The sequence below is a fragment of the Artibeus jamaicensis genome, unplaced genomic scaffold (assembly GCF_021234435.1).
Source record: "Artibeus jamaicensis isolate MK-2021 breed Jamaican fruit bat unplaced genomic scaffold, CSHL_Jam_final scaffold_847, whole genome shotgun sequence".
NCBI lineage: Eukaryota > Metazoa > Chordata > Mammalia > Chiroptera > Phyllostomidae > Artibeus > Artibeus jamaicensis.
Genome location: NW_026522057.1, coordinates 28,826,441 through 28,846,284, shown reverse-complemented (window position 1 = coordinate 28,846,284; position 19,844 = coordinate 28,826,441). Strand labels below are relative to the sequence as shown.

Here is a 19,844-nt window from a genome sequence, read left to right as displayed (position 1 = left end):
ACATCCCCTGGGGCTGCCAGCCGGGAGGCCACCTGCCAGGCGCACCCACACAGCCTGTCTACTCCCAGACTTGGCCAGGCCTTACACACAGTGGGATGCACGCGTCTTTTTCAGAGTTCCCACTACCTGCCAAGGCTGTTCCAAGCCCTAGCGACTCATTAGGAGCAAACACTCTCCGGGCCTCAGAGCTCTCGGTCCAGGGGCCGGACGGACTACCGACTACTGATCAGCCGCCCCGAGTGTGGCAGTGGGTGGGGCTCTGGAGAAAGCAGGGCAGGGAGGAGACGGGGGCCACTGGGGTGCCCGATGGGGGCTGGCACTCCTCTGAGGAGGTGACGTCAGGCCCAGACTGTGGTGCTGATTTGGCCCCAAGTGGGGCAGGAGGCCCGAGCAGCGGGGAGGCTGTACGTGGTGGGGAGCAGGCTGGGTGGGTGGCAGGGACTTGGACTTTATGCTAAATGCACCAGGACCCCAGAAGCTTTGGGCAGGGCGGTGACGGGACCCCACAGCTGCGGGAGACAGAGCCTGGCGCTCGGAGGAACGCGGTGTGGGAGTGCGGAGGAGGCAGGGCCCGGGAGGCTGTGGTGGCCCCAGGGCCATGCAGGCGAGGCAGTGGGGGGTGTCGGGGGAGGCGGGAGCCCAGGAGCCCAACCTTGCGTTTGCCACTGAAGAAGCCCTGGCAAGGCCGCCCACCCCACAGCCGTCCTCGAAGTCCACGCCCACGCAGCCCAGACGCAGCCACTCGATCCTGGTCATCCAAGACCAAAAGCGCGGAGCCCTAGCCACGGCCAGGCGAGCCCGCGGGGGCTGTGGCCCTCCAGGGTCTGTCTCTGGGCCTGAGAGTCCCTCTCGGTACCCAGGGCAGAGTCTGGCCAGGTGGCGAGGCAGGGAAGGGCCTCAGGGTCCGCACACTCCGCCCCGCAGCAGCGTGGGGGTCTGGCAGGCTCAGCTCCGGGGTCCACCCGGGGGTTCCCAGCACATGAGCAGTGGCAGGAGCCCCGGGGTGCCAAGTGCACCCTCAAGAGGGAGTGCCGACGACAAGCCCGGGCAGGTATCTCTCTCGCCCAGTCTATTCGGTCCCACCCCCACGGTCCTCCGAGGGCCCTCACGTCTGACCTGCCCTGAGGCCCAGAGAGGGCTCATGTCACTTGGGTTCCCCTGGCAGCCCGGCGCGCAGGGAGGGGCCACTCACCAGGAGCTGGGGCACGGGCAGCGATCTGCCCTCCGGGCTCAGGGACACGTAGGTGAAGAAGGCACTGGCGGCCCGGTAGCGCTTCAGTGAGTTGTCCACCACGGGGTCGGCGTCCACCAGGACCTCGATCTCCATGGATTTGTTGCTCGTGAAGGTCATGCGCCCAGAGATGGTAATGACGCACCCTGCAGGGCACAGGTGGCAGGTGAGGGGACAGGGTGGAGGGGCCCAGTGCACTGAGGATGTGGGAAGACACCTGGTTAGGCAGCACACGTGGTTTTAACAGCTACTAAGACGCAGAAACAGCAAAACATTAGTGCTGTGAGTGCTCACCTGCCCAGTGAGCAGACAGGCTCTTATCATCTACGGAAAGCAAGGTACACAACACCACAGGCCACAAAGGATGGGCCGGGGTGGACGAGGCCCGCCGGTGTGGGCAGATTCTACAATGACACTGTGGTCCACGCCTTGGCTTCGGCAAACACCCACAGTAAAGCATGGGCCTGCAAAGCAGAGGGGACCGGGGCAGCAGACTGTCCTTCCCCAAACCCTATGGAAGGCGTCAGACCTGAAGGGGTCTTGGGGCCATCACCTGGCCCCTAGCCTGGGTGGGCCTGTCCCCTGGAGTGGCGGTGTCTGCTGGGAAAATGCCTCCAGTCACTCCTGCATCCCAGGGCAGCCCCCAACCTGCTGGCGGCCCCATGGCCCTACGGGAGCTGGCTCTGTCCCTGCAGCCTGCACTGTCCACACTGTGGCTTTGCTGGCGCCCAACAGAGCCACATGGCAGCTCCCTTGCTGCACTGAGCCCTGCTGGAGACCTTTCTGTCACCTCCTGGGCCCCTTCCAGGTTCTCTGGCTGCAAGGTCCCCGAGGCTGGTCTGAGGGGCTCACGTTCTTTGGTTTGGCCAAGCAGCCAAGCAACCGCTGACCGTGGTCCCACATGCCCCGAGGCCCCGTCCACACTTCAGCCCGTGCAGCCTGTGCTCACTGGCCACCCCATCTGCGCAGGACCTTTCCAGGCCCTCCCCTGAGCAGTGCACACCTGTCTTCCTGAGGCACACCTCAAGCCACCTGTGCTCAGAGGCCCCAAGTGCACCCACCTCCCGGCGGTAGCCCCAAGGGGCCATGACAGAGACTCCAGTCCTGTGTTCCCATAACTCAGCCCCAGGCGTCCTCTCCCCCCACCTGAGCCGCACTCTCTGCACTCCCCCTACGCTGGGTCCGGAGCACCCGGCCTGGCAGCTGCTCCCTGACCTGGAGCCTCTCTCTGTCCCACATCCCGCGGCCAACAGGCCTTCCTGTGGCTCAGCTCCTCACTGCACGGAGTCACTGCGGGGATGGCAGGAAATGAGCCAGGGGCCGACTCAGAATGGCTGCTACCATCCCTGCTGGTGCTGGTTTGGACTAAGAGGCAGCACAAACCCTCGGGGGGCCTCCAGCAGGAGGGCTGACCCCTGCCCTGCCCGAGTCCAGCATGCAGCACTGGGACCCGCTCCCCACGTGCAGTGCCAGCTGCGGGAGCCCTTTAACACCTGCAGGGGCCCGTGTCCTGGCCCCTTGGAGACAGGCCCACAGGCATGTCTAAGACCACAAAAGACGGATGAGCCGGGGCGAGGCGGTGACTGTTAGGGATGTGTGGGCAGGCTAAAAGCAGGAGCAGTTATTCCAATGATACAGTTCCAGAAGGTTCCATGCCACACTCAGCTTCATACTTACAGGCAGCACTTTGGGCCGGATACCGCCATTTCTGGGGAAGGAAGGCCACGAAATCAAGGACCAGTGGCGTTACGTCGGAGACACGGGCACGCCGTCCCATGCGGAGCCCCCGGGTGCACCGTGGGGTCTCTCCCTTGCGGCAGCAGAACTGGACGCCCCCATTTCAGGTACCGGGCCCTCAACGACCCCACCGAGTGATCCAGCTGCCACGCACCTCTCTGCAGCCAGACGCCTTGTGTCAAAGCCTGCGACTTGCCAGAACGAGGGTGTCCCTATCTCTGAGAGGCGAAGGGGCTGGGCTGTGGGTGCTGACTGAGCATTTTGGCTTTGGGAAGGAATCTCTGTATTCTGACCTGTCAGTGGCGGCGGGGAGGGGCCTCTCTTTCTTTTCAATTACAGTTTCCTGCACACGGGGACCTTCCTCTGGGAAACAGCGATTCGGCGTGACGGAGCCTGATGGCCCCTGGGGCACCAGCCCAGAAACAGGCCGAGCTCCCCGCGGCCCAAGCTCCTCACCCACAGAGCAAGACTCGACCTGAGGAAACACAGATGGTTTCTGCTCCCCAGGGGCCCCCGGGCCGGCCAAGCACGAGGCTGGGCTGGGACCCCCAGCCTCAGGGGCACCCCTCGCCCCAGCGCCTGAGGGCACTGTCTGCCTGGGACGCCGGCCAGAAATGAGGCTTCTGAAAATGAAGGCCTCTTTCTCTGTGTTCCGGAACAAAAGCAGCTCTTAGGAAAGTAAGGTCTGTGTGAAGCGGGTCCCCACAGCGGCTGCCCTGCTGTCCAGGCTGCCAAACCAGTCCCTAGACACGAGTCCATGGTCGCCCTGGCAACCAGCCACCCCCAGACCTCCCCCTGGAGAGTAAACTCTGGTCAGGTGGGAGGGAAGGCACACAGCCGGGGCCTCCAAAGTTCTTCCTTTGTGACCGAAGCCAGCTTTGCATCTCTGGGAACAGCACCAACAGCAAATTGCAGCTGACAAGCAGGATGGCGTCAGGAAACTGGCCTTTTCTTTAGCCAGCAGCTCTCCAAGGGCATGGGGGTGGGGGTGACACTGGACAGGGCCAGCTCCGTGGAAAGTCCATGTGCTTTCCACTGGGGTTTGGAAGCTGTAACAGCGACTCACAGGAGTCGTTCCAGAAAAAGAGCCCTGGTGTTCTTTCCCGAAATTCCTGCCAGCAAGGTACACAACACCACAGGCCACAAAGGATGGGCCAGGGTGGACGAGGCCCGCCGGTGTGGGCAGATTCTACAATGACACTGTGGTCCACGCCTTCGGCAAACACCCATAGTAAAGCATGGGCCTGCAAAGCAGAGGGGACCGGGGCAGCAGACTGTCCTTCCCCAAACCCTACAAGCACCCAAGTACCACTCGGGCCGGGTCACCAGGACTTCATGAGTGTCGGGAAAAGTAGCAAACGCCAGCACTGCCCGGTGGGTGGGGCGGGCAGGCTGCTGGGCACAGACCCACCTCGGCTCATACCACAGGCCAGTCGCCTGAGGAGAGGCAGTGGGTGCCACGCAATCTGGTGGCAATGGCCATGGCTGCTGTGAGCCTGGGGTCTCTAAAGGGCTCCGCTTGCTCAGTTCAGGGGCATTTTAAAGGGTGAGTGCATGCCACTCTTGAGCAGGACAAGGCTCCAGTCACACTGGAATGTCAGATGTCACCAGATCGAAAAGGCAAATCAACGAGCCCTGGGCTCAGGGACGCTTCCCGTTACCCGCAGCCAGTGCGCAGGCATCAGGGCCCAAGCAGCGGCAGGCAAGGCCCAGCACCTTGTTGGCACGGTTCCGTTACCTTTTCTGATCTTGTCGTGAAAGTTAATGGCGTCCACGGAAGCTGTAACTATGTTGGTCTTGCAGTGACGTGCGGCCACGATCCCGGCCACCTCATCCATAAGCTTCATGGTGACACCTGCGCAGAGAAGAGGCATGGGGCAGATTAGACCTGGGGGTGGGGGGCAAGACTAGTTCCCACCCTGGAAATGAGGCATAAAAAACAAGCCTGAAACCCACCAGCGGGGGCCGCACAGTGAGAACGTGCGGCAGGACCGAGGCCACTGGGAGCATTTGAAAATGACCCCAGCTGATGTTCCAGGCCAGTACCAAAGTGAGGACCCTTTTCCCAACCTCTACAGAGACCTCGTCCTGCCGGGAAAGTTTTGTCATCCACTGAGAGGCTGCACCAAAGCCAGACAGACACCAAGTGTCGGTGAGAACGTGGGGGACTCAGAGCCTGGACGGTGCAGCGGCAGCTGCTTTGGGAGCAGGGGTTTCACAGAGGCCCACCCCACAGTCACCACAGAACTCAGTGGTTCCACTCCTGGGTACACGCCCGAGAGAACGCAAACATGTACACACAGTTGCTCCCACATTTCACAACTGCATTACTCCCAACAGCCAGGACGGAGAAGGAAGCAAGGCCCATGTGCACTGTGGAACATCACTGGCAAAAAAAAAAAAGAAAGAAACGATGTCCTGACTGGGCACAACACGGAGCAACCTTAACGTGACACTGAGTGAGAGCAGCTGATGCAAAGGCCAGACACCACGTGGTTTCACTGTCGGGGGGCTGGGGTGCAGAAACACTCTGAAATTGATGAGGTGGTGGCAGTGTGGCTCTGCACTGAAGGTTGGTGCCTGGTAATGGGCGGCTCGCAGGACATGAGGGTCACACCATGGGGAAGCCGCTCTATGAAAGAGCAGGACCAGGAGTGTGGGGTCACGGGAGGCGGCACTGGAGGGGGCCCGACTGCATGCGTGCTACTCCGCCAACCCCCGATCTTGCTCCCTTCCCGGTACAACCCAATATTATACTGATTTCATACTCAAATCTTAAGCCCTATCATTAGGCTGAACTGCATGCAGTGGCCAAGATTCGGCCACTGAGCAGCACGACACCAACCGTGCTGACGGCTGTGGAAAATCTCGGACAGCTACGGAGACGCATCCTGGGAGGCAGGAGGGCTTCCGAACGGCCACAGAGGCAGAAAACCAGCTCAGCCCACCCGTGGAAGCCGGGCTCCCAGGGAAGGGAGTTTAAGGAAGGGCTCTAGGAGGCAGATGCCTGTGGGGCTGGGCGGGGACCAGGAGCCTGGGGTCGGGGCTTCCGTAGAAGGGATGTTGCTGGGCCCTGGCCAGTGCCCACCCCGCACCCCAGGGATGAGGGGCCCGGGCTACCAGCCTGGAATCTGCATGTTTATGAGAAATCTATTTCCAGACACCAGATTAATTAAAGCCCTTCCCTATGTGGGGAGAACAGAACACACTGTACCTAAAAAGGAGGGAGGCTCCTGCGGAGGACCGGAGCCTGGCGCAAATATAGCGGAAGACGCTACGGGAGGGCAGCGGGCTGCTCTCCACCTGTCCATATACCCGAGCATCTCCAGAGTAAAAAGGTCTGGTTTTTAAAATTAGTGTTCTTGGCCCTGGCTGGTGTGGCTTAGTAGATTGAGCACCAGCCTGCAAACCAAAGGGTGGCCACTCCCGTCCCCAGTCAGGGCACATGCCTGGGTTGCAGACCAGGTCCCCAGTAGGGGGCGCTCGAGAGGCAACTGCACACTGATGTTTCTCTCCCTCTCTCTCCCTTCCTCTCTTTCTCCCTCTCTAAAAATAAATAAATAAAATCTTTTAAAAAGTCATTGAACAAAGCTGCTGTTGAAGCAGGATTAATTAATCGTCACAATTAGTGTTTCTGATCGAAAGTGTGTCTGTCCCTCTGTTCCCTTATTGCCACGACTGCTCCTGGGGGAAGACCCCGATGGCTGGTGGCAGCGATGCCTGAGCCGGTGGGGCTGGGACACTCGGGCACTGCAAGCCCAGTCTCCGTGGGAAGGGCCAGCACCCGGGGTCTCCAAAGGAGCAAGGCCAAGGTCACCTGGAGGTCCAGTCTAAAGCGAGTGCAAATGAAATGCTGGGGAAACGAAATGGATCTTTTTTTTCTCCTTTTTTTTTTTCATTTTTGTAGGCTGGGAGGTAAATGAATAGAGCAATGCTTTCTATCCAATCATCTGCCCTAAGCCTGTGTTTCAATGTCCCAAAGTTTAATTAACAGAACAGGTGGATCTCTTGACAGGAAGAAATAGCAGGGGCCAGGTTTGTCCCTGGGCAACAGAGGCTGGGGGACAACCGAGGCTGGGGCAGCCAGGCTGGGCAGGGTGACAACTGGCTGCCAGCAGTGCAGCACTCAGAAGGCCGAGACAAGGGGTCTCAATGTGCTTCACAAGGAGTCTCCGGCGGGTGAGGCAGGTGCTGGAAATGGCATGGGCAGCTTTGCCTCGGTCCACCCCGAGGCCCCTGCCCTTGCTGGCTGCAGGGGCAGTGAGCGCAGCAGCGGCTTCCGAGGGCTCCGCAGCCCTGGTGGAGCACATGCAGACGCTCGGGCTGGGAGGTCAGCTCCTGAGGGGGAGCCCTGCTTCATTCTCTAAGGGACCCCCAGTGCCTGCTCCAGGGTGGGCTCTCAACCAGCACTGAATGCAGGGTGAGTGGAGGATGAATGAACCTGGCCCCTCCCGGACAGCAGCCCTGTGGGTGGGCCCATCCCGGTCCCCAATTCTCACGGTAGGAGGCACAGAGAGACGAGTCCAGAGGCACAGAACCCGTTCGGGGCGGAGCAGGGACCCACCCGTGACCACAGGGCACCAGAGGCCTCTGCACCCAGGACTGAGAAGATGAAGATCCAAGTGGCATTCCTAACTGTGGTCTGACTACAGAAAAGGGAGTTCAAGGTCACGGTGAGAGGGGCGGGTGGAAGGTCATGGACCCAGTGTGGCCAGCTTGGGCCAGCAGGTGTGCCGTCGCCTCAGGGGTCCAGCTGGGCAGGGAAGAGGGTAAGGAGGTGGGAAGGGAACGAATGGTCTGAACTGGACTTAATGTTTAAAACGCAGAAAGTGCAATGAGCCCCTTCTCTGTGTTCCTGAAAGGCAAAGCTAGTAAGAACAGAGACACAAATGGAAGAAGTTCGATTCCGCTCCAACCTGGATTTTTGCCCCACTTATCTGAAATGCTGGTAGAGATTCCACAAGGGACATCACTGTTACTAATAATAGAGCAAGAGCCGGAGCGTGAGCCAGCCCCCAGGCCCTGAGCCCGGGCGGGGGCAGGCACAGGGCAGGTCTGGGCAGCTAGGCGAGCTCCCAAGGTCAGGGGCCCGCTTCAGCCTGGTCCAGCCCCCAGGCCCTCTGCACCACGGGTGACATGGAAGCAAGCACCAGGTGGGGACAAGCTTTGTGGTCCTCGTGCCCCTGCCCAACTCTGAAAGTTGCACACAGCGGTCAGGAAAGGGTGCTGGAGGGGGGGTCCACACCAGCAAGCAGCTCCCACAGCTGCTGGGCTGGCACTTGGGCAACAGTCCGGCTCAGTGACAGGCGTGGCCAGGACACGGCTGTTCATCTGAACCACCGAGACCCAAAGCCAGGTGGCCTAGGCGACTTGTCAGGAAACAAAACTGGCACTCGAAATGGCCTTGCTTCGGCTGTTGGCAGTGAGGTTGAAAGAGAAGCCCCTCCTGGGCCCACAGCGCATCAAAGGGGAGCAGGGGACAGAGGAAGGAGCAGCGATTGGCTGCAGACCTGACACAATACACCTACGTCACACAGGAAGGCTGACACACACACAGGCTGAGGTCAGGGTTGTCTGTGTAACATTGGGGGTTGGTTCTGGCCACGGGGAGCTGCAGTGGGGGACAACGGGCATCTGGAAAGCATGGGGCCTGCTCCCTGGACAGGGAGCCTGGAGCCTGGGGCTCCATGGGCTCTCCTCCTGACCACCTCGCCCACCTCCATTCACAGCACTTCCCAGGAAGTGCGCGGCAGGAACGGGGGAAGTGACAGCAAGGTGAACTTTGGGGCTCACTACGTGGGCGACTCGCGTGCCTCGGAAAGGGGGTCTCTGGCTGTGTGGGGTCTGAGGGAGGAAGCTGGGGGACGAGACATGGCAGCGGGAATTTATGAAGGAGCAAAGAGGCTTCACTGGAAACCACGCCTGCGTCTGTGTCACAAACAGCACGCCACTGTTGCTGCGGTGGATGTGGAGACAGGGAAGGGCAGCCATGGTCCCTTGCGGTCCTGTGTGGTCCCAAAGCGTGCTCTGGTGGCTACTGAGTAGCTGTCGACTTCTGCTCCGCCCCCCAGCCTGTCGGTGGGCGGGGCTGGTTCTGAGACGCAGTCGCTAAGGAATAGGGGCAGCTCAACTGGAGCTCAGACTGTTAGAAACCCACATGACTTCATCCCATCATGCGTGCTCGCAAAAATTATCACAAAACACAGCGTCTATGGCTGGGACACAAGAGATTACAACTGATGTGTCCACTGAGAAAACCGCATTTTGTTAAAAAAGAAAAGAGTGCAAACCCGCCTGCCTGGCTTGCACCTGGTTTCCTCCTAACTCCGTCCGTCTAGGCCCCTGTCCTGCCAGAGGGAGCCACCAGCCCTCTGACACTGGGGCCACCATCCAGCTCCCCTTCCCTTTCTTACACTTCAGTTCAAAACCTCATCAATTCCTCCCCATTCGGGCACCACGGGAGCTGCTGACAACGGAGAACAGCTTTGCCCAAGGGCAGCCCCCGTTGCGTGCGGCACCCCCCACCCGGGTTCTCCACGTAAGGGGTCACCGCACACCGCGCAGGGTCTGCGCTCCCCGGAGGCTGCGTTCACTTCAGGAGTCACGGGGAGGGAGCATAAGACCTCCCGGGCACTCACGTGAAGCTGAACACTGGGTAGCAAAGCTATTTTTGAACTTGACATCCAACTGCTTACAGGTTTTGTTTTTGTTTTCACAGGTAGCGACACAGGCGGACTGCCTGAAAAGCAGACGCCCCGCTTTCCGGCCCCAGGCCCGCAGGGCTGGCTGGGCTCCCAGAGCCCACAGGCTCGAAGCGGCTGTCGGCAGCTCGGAGCCCAGGGTGCTGGCGGCACTGTGGGTGGCATCCGAAATGCCCCCATTTCTATATCAGATCCCAAGTGACGGAGTGTGGGAGCCAGCCTCCTACATGGTAGTAGGTTTGTCTTGTTTTCATAAGCCCACTCTTTGCTAATGACAAGGGGGGGATTCTCAGAGCTGGCTGAGCAACAGCCCCCACACACTGTCTGCCTTCTCCCTCCCAGGTGCAGACGGACCTGCGGGCACCTCTGTGAGGCGGGACCGAGGACAGAGGAACACTAATTAAGGTAATTAATAAGGATTATTTTGGGTAATTAACGCACAGTGCAGCAAAGACGATGGGTTTCTAGGCAGATGTCAAAACTGGGAGTGCTGGCGGAGGCCCTCCCAGTGGACAGCAACCCCAGGCGCCAGGAGCACCGGGGAACCAGGGGCGGGGTTTTCTCCCTCCCACTCGGAGAAGCCGCCAGGGAATCTGCCCACCGCCGGTGGAGCAAGAGCACTTTCCCTGTGCCGGCTGAGGCAGCAGGGGAGTGGGGCAGGAGAATTCTTGTCCCCAACTGCCATGAGACCACGCTCTTCCTCACACCCCCGCTCTGGGGAAGTGAGGGCCTGCCTGGAGTCCACTCGCGGTGGGTGAGGTCAAGGTCACTTCTTTGAAGGCCAAGATCCTTCCCAGTGGATGTCAGTTCCCTCAGAGGAGGCTCAACTGAAGTCCAGGGTGAAGGGTGATGTTTAAGAATGGTCACGGGGAATAGGAAAGACTCTCAGGGGACAAGCACACCTGCCATGTGTGTCCCTAACAGTCACAGCTAAAGCGGAAGCCAAAGGGAATCGCTGCAGCACCAACACCAGCCGCCCCCGCGTGTTGTACACAAGGGTGTGCTCGTGCTGTGTGGCCAACCAGGCCCCTCAAGCAAAACGTTTTGAACGTGCAGGAGAGAGGCAGCACTGGCTGGCAGGGCCCAAGCTACACGTGTCCCCCAGGCGAGGAGGCCGCCGAGAAGACCAGCACGGGCAGGACAGCCGTTCCCGGGAGAGACATCACCGTGCCCTTGGACCAGGGAACACAAAGCCACCGGGGGCAGGCAGGAGGGGCAGGGGCCAGGGCTGTGACTGGTCCCTCTAGGTCCACTCCCCCGCCCCCCTCTAGGACATGAAGCCATTCTTTGAAGCATTCACTGCAGCGAATGATGTTTTCAAAAGCCGAGGTTCTTAGAAAGGAACCAGAGGGCGCGCTGCTGTGACCCAGCGACGCTCGGCTTCACCCAGCACTGGCGGCTGCCCGGACCCCTCAAGGCCAGGCGCTCCTCACTAGGAGAAAACCCGCCCACCTGTCCCCATGCTTCCTCTCCCCCCCAAGGGCCGGCCACACTGTCTACGTGTGGGAGCTCCGCCAAATGAGGTCACCAACCTGGCAGGGAGCGTCTGTACCTCGTTCCGTACTTTTGGTGAAATCAGCCCCCCCCAAGTACACACACACCCCCTCCAGCCCAGACCCCGAGCCCCCGGTGGGAGGCCTCACCCTGCACCGCACCTCGAGGATATCCTCTGCTCGTGCAGCTCCCGCCTCCTCCCGCCCCCTGACCCAGGGGCCTGCGCTTCCTTCCTGCCACTCCTGCCCTCAGGTCCTGGCAAAGCTGGGCAGCCAGCCACTTGCATGCGTCACACTCAGCCGCGTTCCCGGGCCTTAGCACACGCTGCTCCGGTGGCGGCTTACCCACTGCGCCCCTCCCGGTCCTGCCGTCCTCCCTCCCACACAGGGGCCATCTTCACTCTTCCCAGCCACTCATTCTGCACAGAGCCAGGCCCTGTGCCTGGTGCTGCGGAAGATGCAAAGAACAGGACAGACCGAAGTCCCCACCCTGTGAGCCTCCAGGCCGTGGGGGTGGCGGGCCCCAGGAGAAACACCTGTCGGGGAGTGGTCGGTGCTCCGGCACACAGGTAAGCAGGGTCCGGTGGGGGTCTGTGACACAGGTGGTCTGGAAAGGCCGCCTTTTCTCCAGACACCTGAAGAAAATGAGGCCACTGCATAGTTGCTTAGGGGACCGCAGCCCAGGCAGAGGAGACCGCAGCGCGGTGAGAGGCTGCCTCCCTGTACTGGGCAGGCCTGGAGCATCGGCGCAGGTGAGAACTCAGGTCCTGGAATGTTTTGAAGGGAGAGGCCAGAGAAGAGCTGGAGTCCGTCGCCAAGCTGGGGAGCCCGCAGCTGTGCCTGGGGGGCCCTGAGGAGGCAGCGGGAGCTACCAACGATTGGGCCACCGGCCGAGGGCAGCAGGAGACCAGGTGGGGCCCAGGGTTCGAGGACGGGGCCCAGGCACCCGATGGAGGATGGAAAGGGGACAAAAAGCTGGGAGGGGCCATCCCCAGGCCTCGGGAAGGAGTGGAGAGGAGCGGCCGGACACCCATGGCTTCGGTCACTGCAGAGGCGTCCCAACAGGAGGGAGCCTTGGGAGCAGGTGCCGCAGGTGCCAGCTGAGAGGGCTGGAGGGCCAGCGTGGAGACAGCTGCCCACAGTGCTGAGCCACAAAGGGAGTGGAGGTGCTGGGGTGGAGGTGGGGACCAGGGGAGAGAAGGCGGCCTCTGGTGGCTGCCCCTTGGGGCTGCATCTGCCTAGACAGCTGTGACAGGGGAGCCCCAGTGACGTGACAGTCACTACCCCGTTGCTCTTTCCACCATAGTGACCTGCAGAGCCGGGTGCCCTGGTGGTCAGGGACCCCAGCACAGCCAGCACCGCCCCAACCCGCAGAGCCCAGGGCCCAGACCAATGCCCCGATTTCAGACCCCAGGCAGCTCAGGGCAGAAAACGCTTGCCCCAGGCTCCTGCGTTCTGAAGCGACAGCTGGTCAGTGGCCACTCTCGCTGTGCCATGCGGTCATCCCCTGCCCCGATGTGACTGGGGCAGGGTGCAGGCAGGCTCCAAACTGGCCAGGCCCCCCCGTCACGGTTTCAGAGAGTTGGGGGCAGGGGACCCGGGGGATTGCAGGGGAGGCAGTCAGCTGTGTCCAGTGCTCTCCACAGGGCGAGGGAGTGGGGTGGGAGGACCTGGCCTCTGCGTTTGCTAAGACAAGTGCCACCCAGCGGTGAGTTTTGGAGGCCCCGGGTCACCGAACCACCTGAACCTTGGGCACTGGAGGTGACGTCGCAAGCGCCTCTGTGTCCTGGGGGAGAATGCCGGGCCAGCCAGGACATGTCCAGCACAGGCAGGTTCGCAGAAACTCCCACGCCCACGACAGAGGACAGCTCCCTGGTTCCTCCCGTCCCCCACGGTAACTCCAGGACTCAACAGAACCCCACCTGCCCAGCTGGGCCCTCCCTCCCCAGGCAGGCGTGGCGCAGGGCCTCGCCCGGGTGCCCTGCGCGGCTTTGCGCTTGGAGCCCTGCCACAGACATGCGTCTTCGTGCACCACACAGAGGGCAGACCCCAGGGACAGCAGCACATAGTGGAGGGCTCCTGGGCCCCCGACACCACAGGCCGCCCCGTCAGCCCTGCACCCCCGTCGCTCTCACTGAAGCCGATGCTGACCAGGGCCTTCAGTGCGGCAGCTGGGCCCCGGTTCTGGTAACCACCTGCCTTTTGCAGGGAACCACGAGAGGACCGGAGTGAGGGCAGGCAGCCCCAGGGAGAGGCCGAGGCTGTCTCAGGAGAACAGTGCAGAGGGCGCAGAAGCAGGCAGAGCAAACTGGAGGGAGTGCGAAGGGCGGATCTCTCCGGGGAAGTGCTGGCACCCTCAGCTACCTGGCAGACAAGACGGCGAGAGAAGCATTTACGGAGCTGCTGGGGGTGGGTGGCGTGGCGCACGAGAGCGGGCTGAGGCGATGACGGAGCTGCTGCGGCAGCCACACAGCCACGCAGTCCTAGTGCCCTACTTGGCCCAGCACGAGTGCGTTCACAGGGCAGACACCTGGAACTGCCGAACCCGAAGACGCTCTGGAGTGGCGGGGGCTGACCCAGCAGCAGCGGCCGCGGCTGCGAAGTGGGAGGCCCGCAGCAGAGGGAGGACCAGGGCAGCTGTGCGCCGTCAAGAGCCATCTGGGTCGTTTGCACAGACTACTTCGGTTGAAAACAATTTTGAACTCCTGGCAACCACCCAGGCTGAGGGCCTCCCGCTCCCAGGAGTGGCCACCGCCACCCGGACCTGGGGAGTGTGTTGCCTTCTGGCCTCTGGCCGGCTGTGGGCAGCAACGGTCCCGGCCACGTGGAACCAGCCAGCGGAGGGCCGGGCGAGGAGAGCCCCAGAGGAAATGAGTCGGAGCAAAGAGTCAACGGAACAAGAACAAGCAAGACCTTTAAGAAAAGGAATCAAATGAAGGGAACCAAAAACAAACGCCACCTTTTCACCAAATTACCGAGAAGCAATGTTTCATAGTATAGTTTAAATTTGAGACATAAACACCTTTGCAAACAGAACACACCCCCAAACAACGAGAAGTCATTTTTCTATTTCAGGCGAGTTTTTTAAAGTGCTGCTACCTTACTGAATTCTTTCACTGTCTGAGTTATTTTATCACAGGATCTCGGTTCTCCAAGTGTGTTACTATGCTGTCTGCACAGACAGACAGGCAGCTTCCCTTCTCTTCCGCCAGTTCCTGAGCCTCCCAACTTTCCCTCCTGTTTAGCTGCCTTGGCTGAAAGCTCCCAAATGATGTCACCTGGTGGAGAGGGAGGGTGGGTGCCCTGCCTTTATTTCTGAGTGCAGGGCAAGGTCCTCCGAGCTCCCTCGTGATGTGCTTCATCCCGTTCAAGAAGCCTTGTCAGTTCCTATTCCTACTGAGCGTTTTCATCAAGTTTGGGCGTCTGGATGCATTTATAAGGTATCGACGGCCACACACACCTAAGCATCCCCCCCACACGTCCCTGGGTCACCTTTCAGGTGTACGGCCAACAATGGGGGGAGGGCACGAAGCGACAATGACCTTTTTGGGCTGTGACCCCAGCACTTTCAAGAGCAGGAAGGAGAACTCTGCCCAGTCCACACAGGACTCGGGGAAGGCAGAAGCCCAAGGTTAGCATTGCCAAGGTGTGTGTGTGTGTGTGTGTGTGTGTGTGTGTGTGTGTGTGTGTGTCGGGGGCAGGGCAAGGGCTAGGCCTCCAGGTCAAGGCCACCCAACGTGTGAAAACCACAGAATACAGGGCACGGGAGCAGTGTGCCAAAACCATGGGCACAGCGCAAAATGACTGAATGAAAGCAAATTCTGCTCGGCCCAGCCACCGAGTTCTCCTGCGGAGCTCCAAGGCAGCTCGGAGAGGACTTTCATCGAATGGGTCCCCTCCCACTCCTGGTGCCCAGCGCTCCTGCTGCAGGGAGGCAGGCACTGGGAGGGGCCGCATCCTCAGTTCCAGTGCGGTGGCCGCTTTGTCCCTCACGCCTGCTGAATTCTATGCACCAGGAGAGATCATGGGACTTGCTAAAAGTGTTAGACTTTTTTTAAAACCGTGGGCACAAAATCCCTACTAAAATTGGCATCGCGCACATTCCTTAAATACACGTTGAAAAACGGGCCTGTGCTGAAGGAAGCAGCTTCAGCGTCCTGAGTGCGTGGGAGCGGGTGCGCGGTGCCGCCTGCACGGGGCCCGGCACGTGAAGGACGGAGACAGCGCTTAAGAGCACGGACCTCTGTCGGGACAGTCTTCCATCCAACCTCCGTGCCCAGTCTCAAAAACAGGCTCAGCAATTCATCACGCAGCCTCCAAAAGGTTCAGCTGTGCGCGCCACCAACACGAGAGCCTGACCCGGGCCAGCCGGCGAGTGGGGAGGGACGACGCGGGGGCCGCTCCTTACCTCCGTGCACGAAGCCGTGCAGCGTGCAGTCCGAGGGCCCCACCAGGTGGATCAGGCTGGACTGGCTGTAGCTGACCGTGTTCGGCTCTGGAATTGCAAAGGAGACAGATGAGGGCAGGGGACAGACCAAGTCCCACAGCTGAGCAGTCTTGACGATGCCCACTCACCGGGCGTTGCCACGGTCCCCGAGGACTGACCATCAGCTTAGACCTGGGATCTCTAAAAATCACCGTGGTCGCAGAACAGGTCCCAGGTGGTGAATCCAGGTGGCTTTTGAGGATGAATTAGCCACTCCGTCGCCATGGATTCAGCCTCGACCCCTGCCCACCCTCGGTCCGGGGCCCAGCCCAGGGACACACAGCACCCGAATGTGTGCGGGCTTTTCCCTCCCACGGCCAGCCCTCTGGTCTCTTCACTTCCCCGAGCGGCGAGCCCATTCCTCACTCGGTGCTGTGGCTGAACCAACAAAGACAGCGCTGGGCCCAGCCTCCAGAAGGCGATGCTGCACCTCAACCCGACTCGCCCAGCAGGTGCAGGCCATCTAGCGGCTTCTGAGCAGACCCTGTGCTGCACACACCAGTGCCTTCCCATAGCCTCTGGGAAACGGGGACACTCGTGTCTCCTGCCCAGGAAGCATCCTCTGAAAGGGCAGCCTGTCCCCACCCCGGCAACGCTGAGCTGCTGACTCAGCCAGCCAGCCGGGCCTCCACTGGGCCACATCTCAGGTGGAGAGAGGTCCTCTCTCCATTTGGCCAGAGACAGAAAACCTGCAAGAAGCGACGCTGCTGAGCAGCCCAGGCAGAGCTGGGGGCTGGAGGCAGGAGGGCAGTGCCCAGCGTCCCCTAAGCTTCCACAGCCGCTTCGGAGCCTCTGCAGCCCCTCCAGGGGGATCCGCACCGTGGGGCCGCCTGCGTGGGCACGAAGCGGAGGTCGCAGGTACTATTCTCAATGCATCACTTTGAGGCTGGTTGTCCTCCAGCCTTGCAGGGCAACTGACTCAGACTCAAGTCGGGAGCTTGTGTGCGAAGTGCCACCTGCTCCGAGGGGCTGTGCAGAGAGGAGAGGGAGCCAAACCTCGGCCTGGGAGCCGGGGGCTGGCCTGGCAGCCCCAGAGCCACCAGGTGGGTCCCACTTCTATCCTTGCTCAGCTCCCCTCTCTGAGGTTCTGGCCACCAGCCTGCCCTCCGCCTCCTTTTGTGGCCCACCGTGTGGTACTCTGGAGGCAGGCCCTGATGTCACGTGAGGTACCTCTGGGCTGCCCTGGGCTCTGCCAGGTCGGGGGCCCTTGTGCAGGGGGTACAGGAAGCAGCAGTGTCACCAGGCCGGGAGCCCTAGTGCGCTCCTGGCCTGGCCTGGCCTGGCCTGGACTGACGTGCTGGCTGTGCGACCCCAATGAGAGGCCCCGCCCCCATTTCCTGATGCTCCCAGGAGTGCAAAGACACCAGAGATCCTTGTGCTACAGGAGGAGCGGTGAGTCCCTACTGGTGCGGGTGCACCAGGGCCATGCCTGCTGCCAGCCTGAGGGGCTCCAGGGGCCCAGACCCTGCCTGGGGGAGCAGGTGGTGGGGCGCAGCCCAACGAGCCACAAAGGGTGCTCCAACCACCAGAGGAACCCCCGCTGGCGCTGCCAGCCCTGACCCCCGATCTCAAAGGCTGCCTCCCAGGCTTGCCCCTCAGCCCCGCGTGGGGGCCAAGGGCAATGAGGCCCTGAGGACTGGGCTCCGCCACATCGCTTTCCTTGGCCTTGTGACCCCTCTAAAGAGACAGGAAAGCAACTATTTTATAGCCTCAATGGGAACTAAAAGCCTCAAATTTGGCCCAAATTCAGGAACTGCTTTGACAGCTGAGATTAGCCCATGGACAAGGATAAAAGAATGTTTAAACTTCAAACAACAGGGAATTGTATATAAAGGTCTTTGTTGTGTCAAATAACAACTTATTCAAAGGATGAGAACTTTGAAGTCGCTATGATGACCTAGTCAAAGAGATGCCCCGACAGTCCTGTAGTGACATCTTAAAATATCCCAGAAGCCATGGCTACCGACTTGATGTTCCCGCGTGCGCGCCAGTGAAAGCACCAACGTTCTGATGGAACCACACCGCAGCCGTGCACCCGTGTCCCTGCTGCCTTCCCTGGTCGTGAACCCTGACTGCACAGCGGAGGGGCTCTCCATCGAGTCCCAGACCTGGGAGCCTTCCTGCTTTTTCTTCTCTGGAAGTTAGCCCCAAAGCTCCCTACTACAGAAGCAGGGCCACAACACCGAGGGCCCAAATCCCCACCACACGGGGAGACTCCCATAGAAGCACCCACTTTGTACTTCATAGTAAACCCCTGCTGAGTTACGAGTGAGGATTCTCAGGTTCAGCAGCTGCTGTGACCTTGACAAGGGCAGCGCCTGACCTCGAACCTGCCATTTCCAAATGATGGCACAAACCCGAGTCGGGTACTCGGGGTAGCAACATGGGACATTCGACACAGCCATAAACAAAGAAAGAGCTCCCCTTCCTGTGTGTCCAGTTAAGGAAACTGAGGCACGGAGAGGCTGAACCCCTACTCAAGAGGCACAGCAGGGGTTCCGACTCCAGAACCCACTTTTCTCCCGGCCCCCAGGCCCTACACACCCCGCTCCCTCCCTAGCACAAGAGCTGGCAGGAATGGTACGAGGGGGCCTGGGTGAGCCCATGACCAGCACCCAGCACTCCGTGGCCAGCTCGGAGCCCACCAGCCAGCGGGGGTGGCAGGCCCCGGCTGACCCCAGGGAGTCGGGCCCCATCTCAGCTCAGAAACCAGGGCTGGGCTCACTTGCCAAGACCCTGACGTACTGGCAGAGGCCAGGCGTGGAGGTGAGCACCGTTTGAAACCCAGGGGCTTGGAAAGGCTGATTTTGGTATGGACGTGACTGCCCTCAAAATAGACGGCCTATCAGGCGGCCAATGACCCGGATGCAGTTAAGGTAGGATCACTGACGGCCGTGAACCGGGGAGTTCGAGGCAGCCGTGTCTCTTCTTGTCAGAGGCAGAACTCTGTCAGGAGCACTGGGCTGCAAGGAGCTGCCAGACTCCCTGAAACCCCTGACGGATGAGGTTGGCCCCTCAGGGGTTGCCAGGCAACAGCCACAGAGAGCTGCAACCTGGGTCTGGTTTTAAAAGGGACCAGCAGCTGCAGATCCAGGGGGTCTTGGGGGGGGGGTGCGAAGGGCCCGGGAGTAGTCGCCGCGAGGAACCCGGCCAGGAACAGGGACACCCCTCACGGGAGCCGGGCTGCCACACGAGGCAGAGGCACAGGACACGTTCTCCAGAGTCCTTCTCGCTCAGATGGAATGTGTCACTGTGCACAGGGGTCCTGGAGGACCCGCCACCCCCAGGGCTCAGGGTGTCCGACGGCTCGGACGCCCAGAGGCCCTGCTCTGAGAGAGTCCACGCACCAGCGTCTCCTCTGTGAAGGACTGGGGGTGGGGTGGGGAGGGGTGCAGAACAAGCCTTTCTGGAAGAAAACATCCCTTGCCCTGCTGTTTGGACAGTGGGTGGACATTTAGTTGAAGCCGGACCTCCCAGGACTGGGAGGCGACGCCCGGGAAGGAAGGCTATGCGCCCACACAGCTTTCTTGCCAACACGAAAAAGCTGCTGCCATTTGTCTGTTTCACGTGAGGTAGAAAGCCCACGGGGCCCACTCCTGAGTAAACACGGGGCAGAGGGAACAAAAGCCGGTCTCCACGAACAGGAGTCCCTCTGCCCAGCAGCAAAGCCCCAGCCATAGGCACAAGGGCACAAGGGCCTCACAGTCAGGGCTCGGCTTGAAGCGCGCTCCTCTGGGGACCCGCTGAGCCCTCCTGTCATCCCAAGTGGCTGTGATCCTGGGGAGGGACCTGTTTGCCTGCCAACCCCAGGAGGACGCTCATGAACCAGCCACCTTTGTCGTCCCAGCGGATGTCAGCCACCTGCCCCTGCAGGCACCCTTGCCTTACCTGGGTTTGGGACAGGCTGGATGATGTCCCCGTTCCGCCACTTGGTCCCCATGCGCTCCAGCTTCTGGGCCTCATAGCGCCTGCGGCCCTCCTGCTCCTGCTCCTGCCGGGCATACTGTGGGGGTGGACAGACGCTCAGGGCTCCCGTTCTGCGACCGGGACGGCCCTGCTTCCGAGAGCACATGGTGCGTACAGGTGACAAAGCCACAGAGGGTGAAAGTCTCAGTTCGCCCCACCCTGCCCCAGAGCTTATTCTTCCCGGAATTCTGTTCACACCCATGTGGACACAACAGTTCTCTCACACTTTG

General features: G+C 60.9%; 1 protein-coding gene and 1 non-coding gene across 5 annotated transcripts in view; both read right to left on the bottom strand.

The window, feature by feature from the left end:
* ACOT7 (acyl-CoA thioesterase 7) overlaps positions 1-19,844 on the bottom strand; it is a 78,717-nt gene that overhangs the window by 12,088 nt on the left and 46,785 nt on the right. For all 4 annotated transcript variants that reach the window (XM_053660568.1, XM_037154269.2, XM_053660569.1 and 1 more), the window contains exons 5-8: positions 19,537-19,651; positions 15,571-15,657; positions 4,707-4,823; positions 1,193-1,377 (exon numbers count right to left, since the gene is read on the bottom strand). In XM_053660568.1, the coding sequence (XP_053516543.1) occupies positions 1,193-1,377; positions 4,707-4,823; positions 15,571-15,657; positions 19,537-19,651 (504 nt within the window). The remainder of the gene's footprint in view (positions 1-1,192; positions 1,378-4,706; positions 4,824-15,570; positions 15,658-19,536; positions 19,652-19,844) is intronic.
* Positions 6,868-7,000, bottom strand: LOC119055959 (small nucleolar RNA SNORA36 family). Its single transcript, XR_005083795.1, has one exon. It is a non-coding gene; the product is annotated as a small nucleolar RNA SNORA36 family (small nucleolar RNA).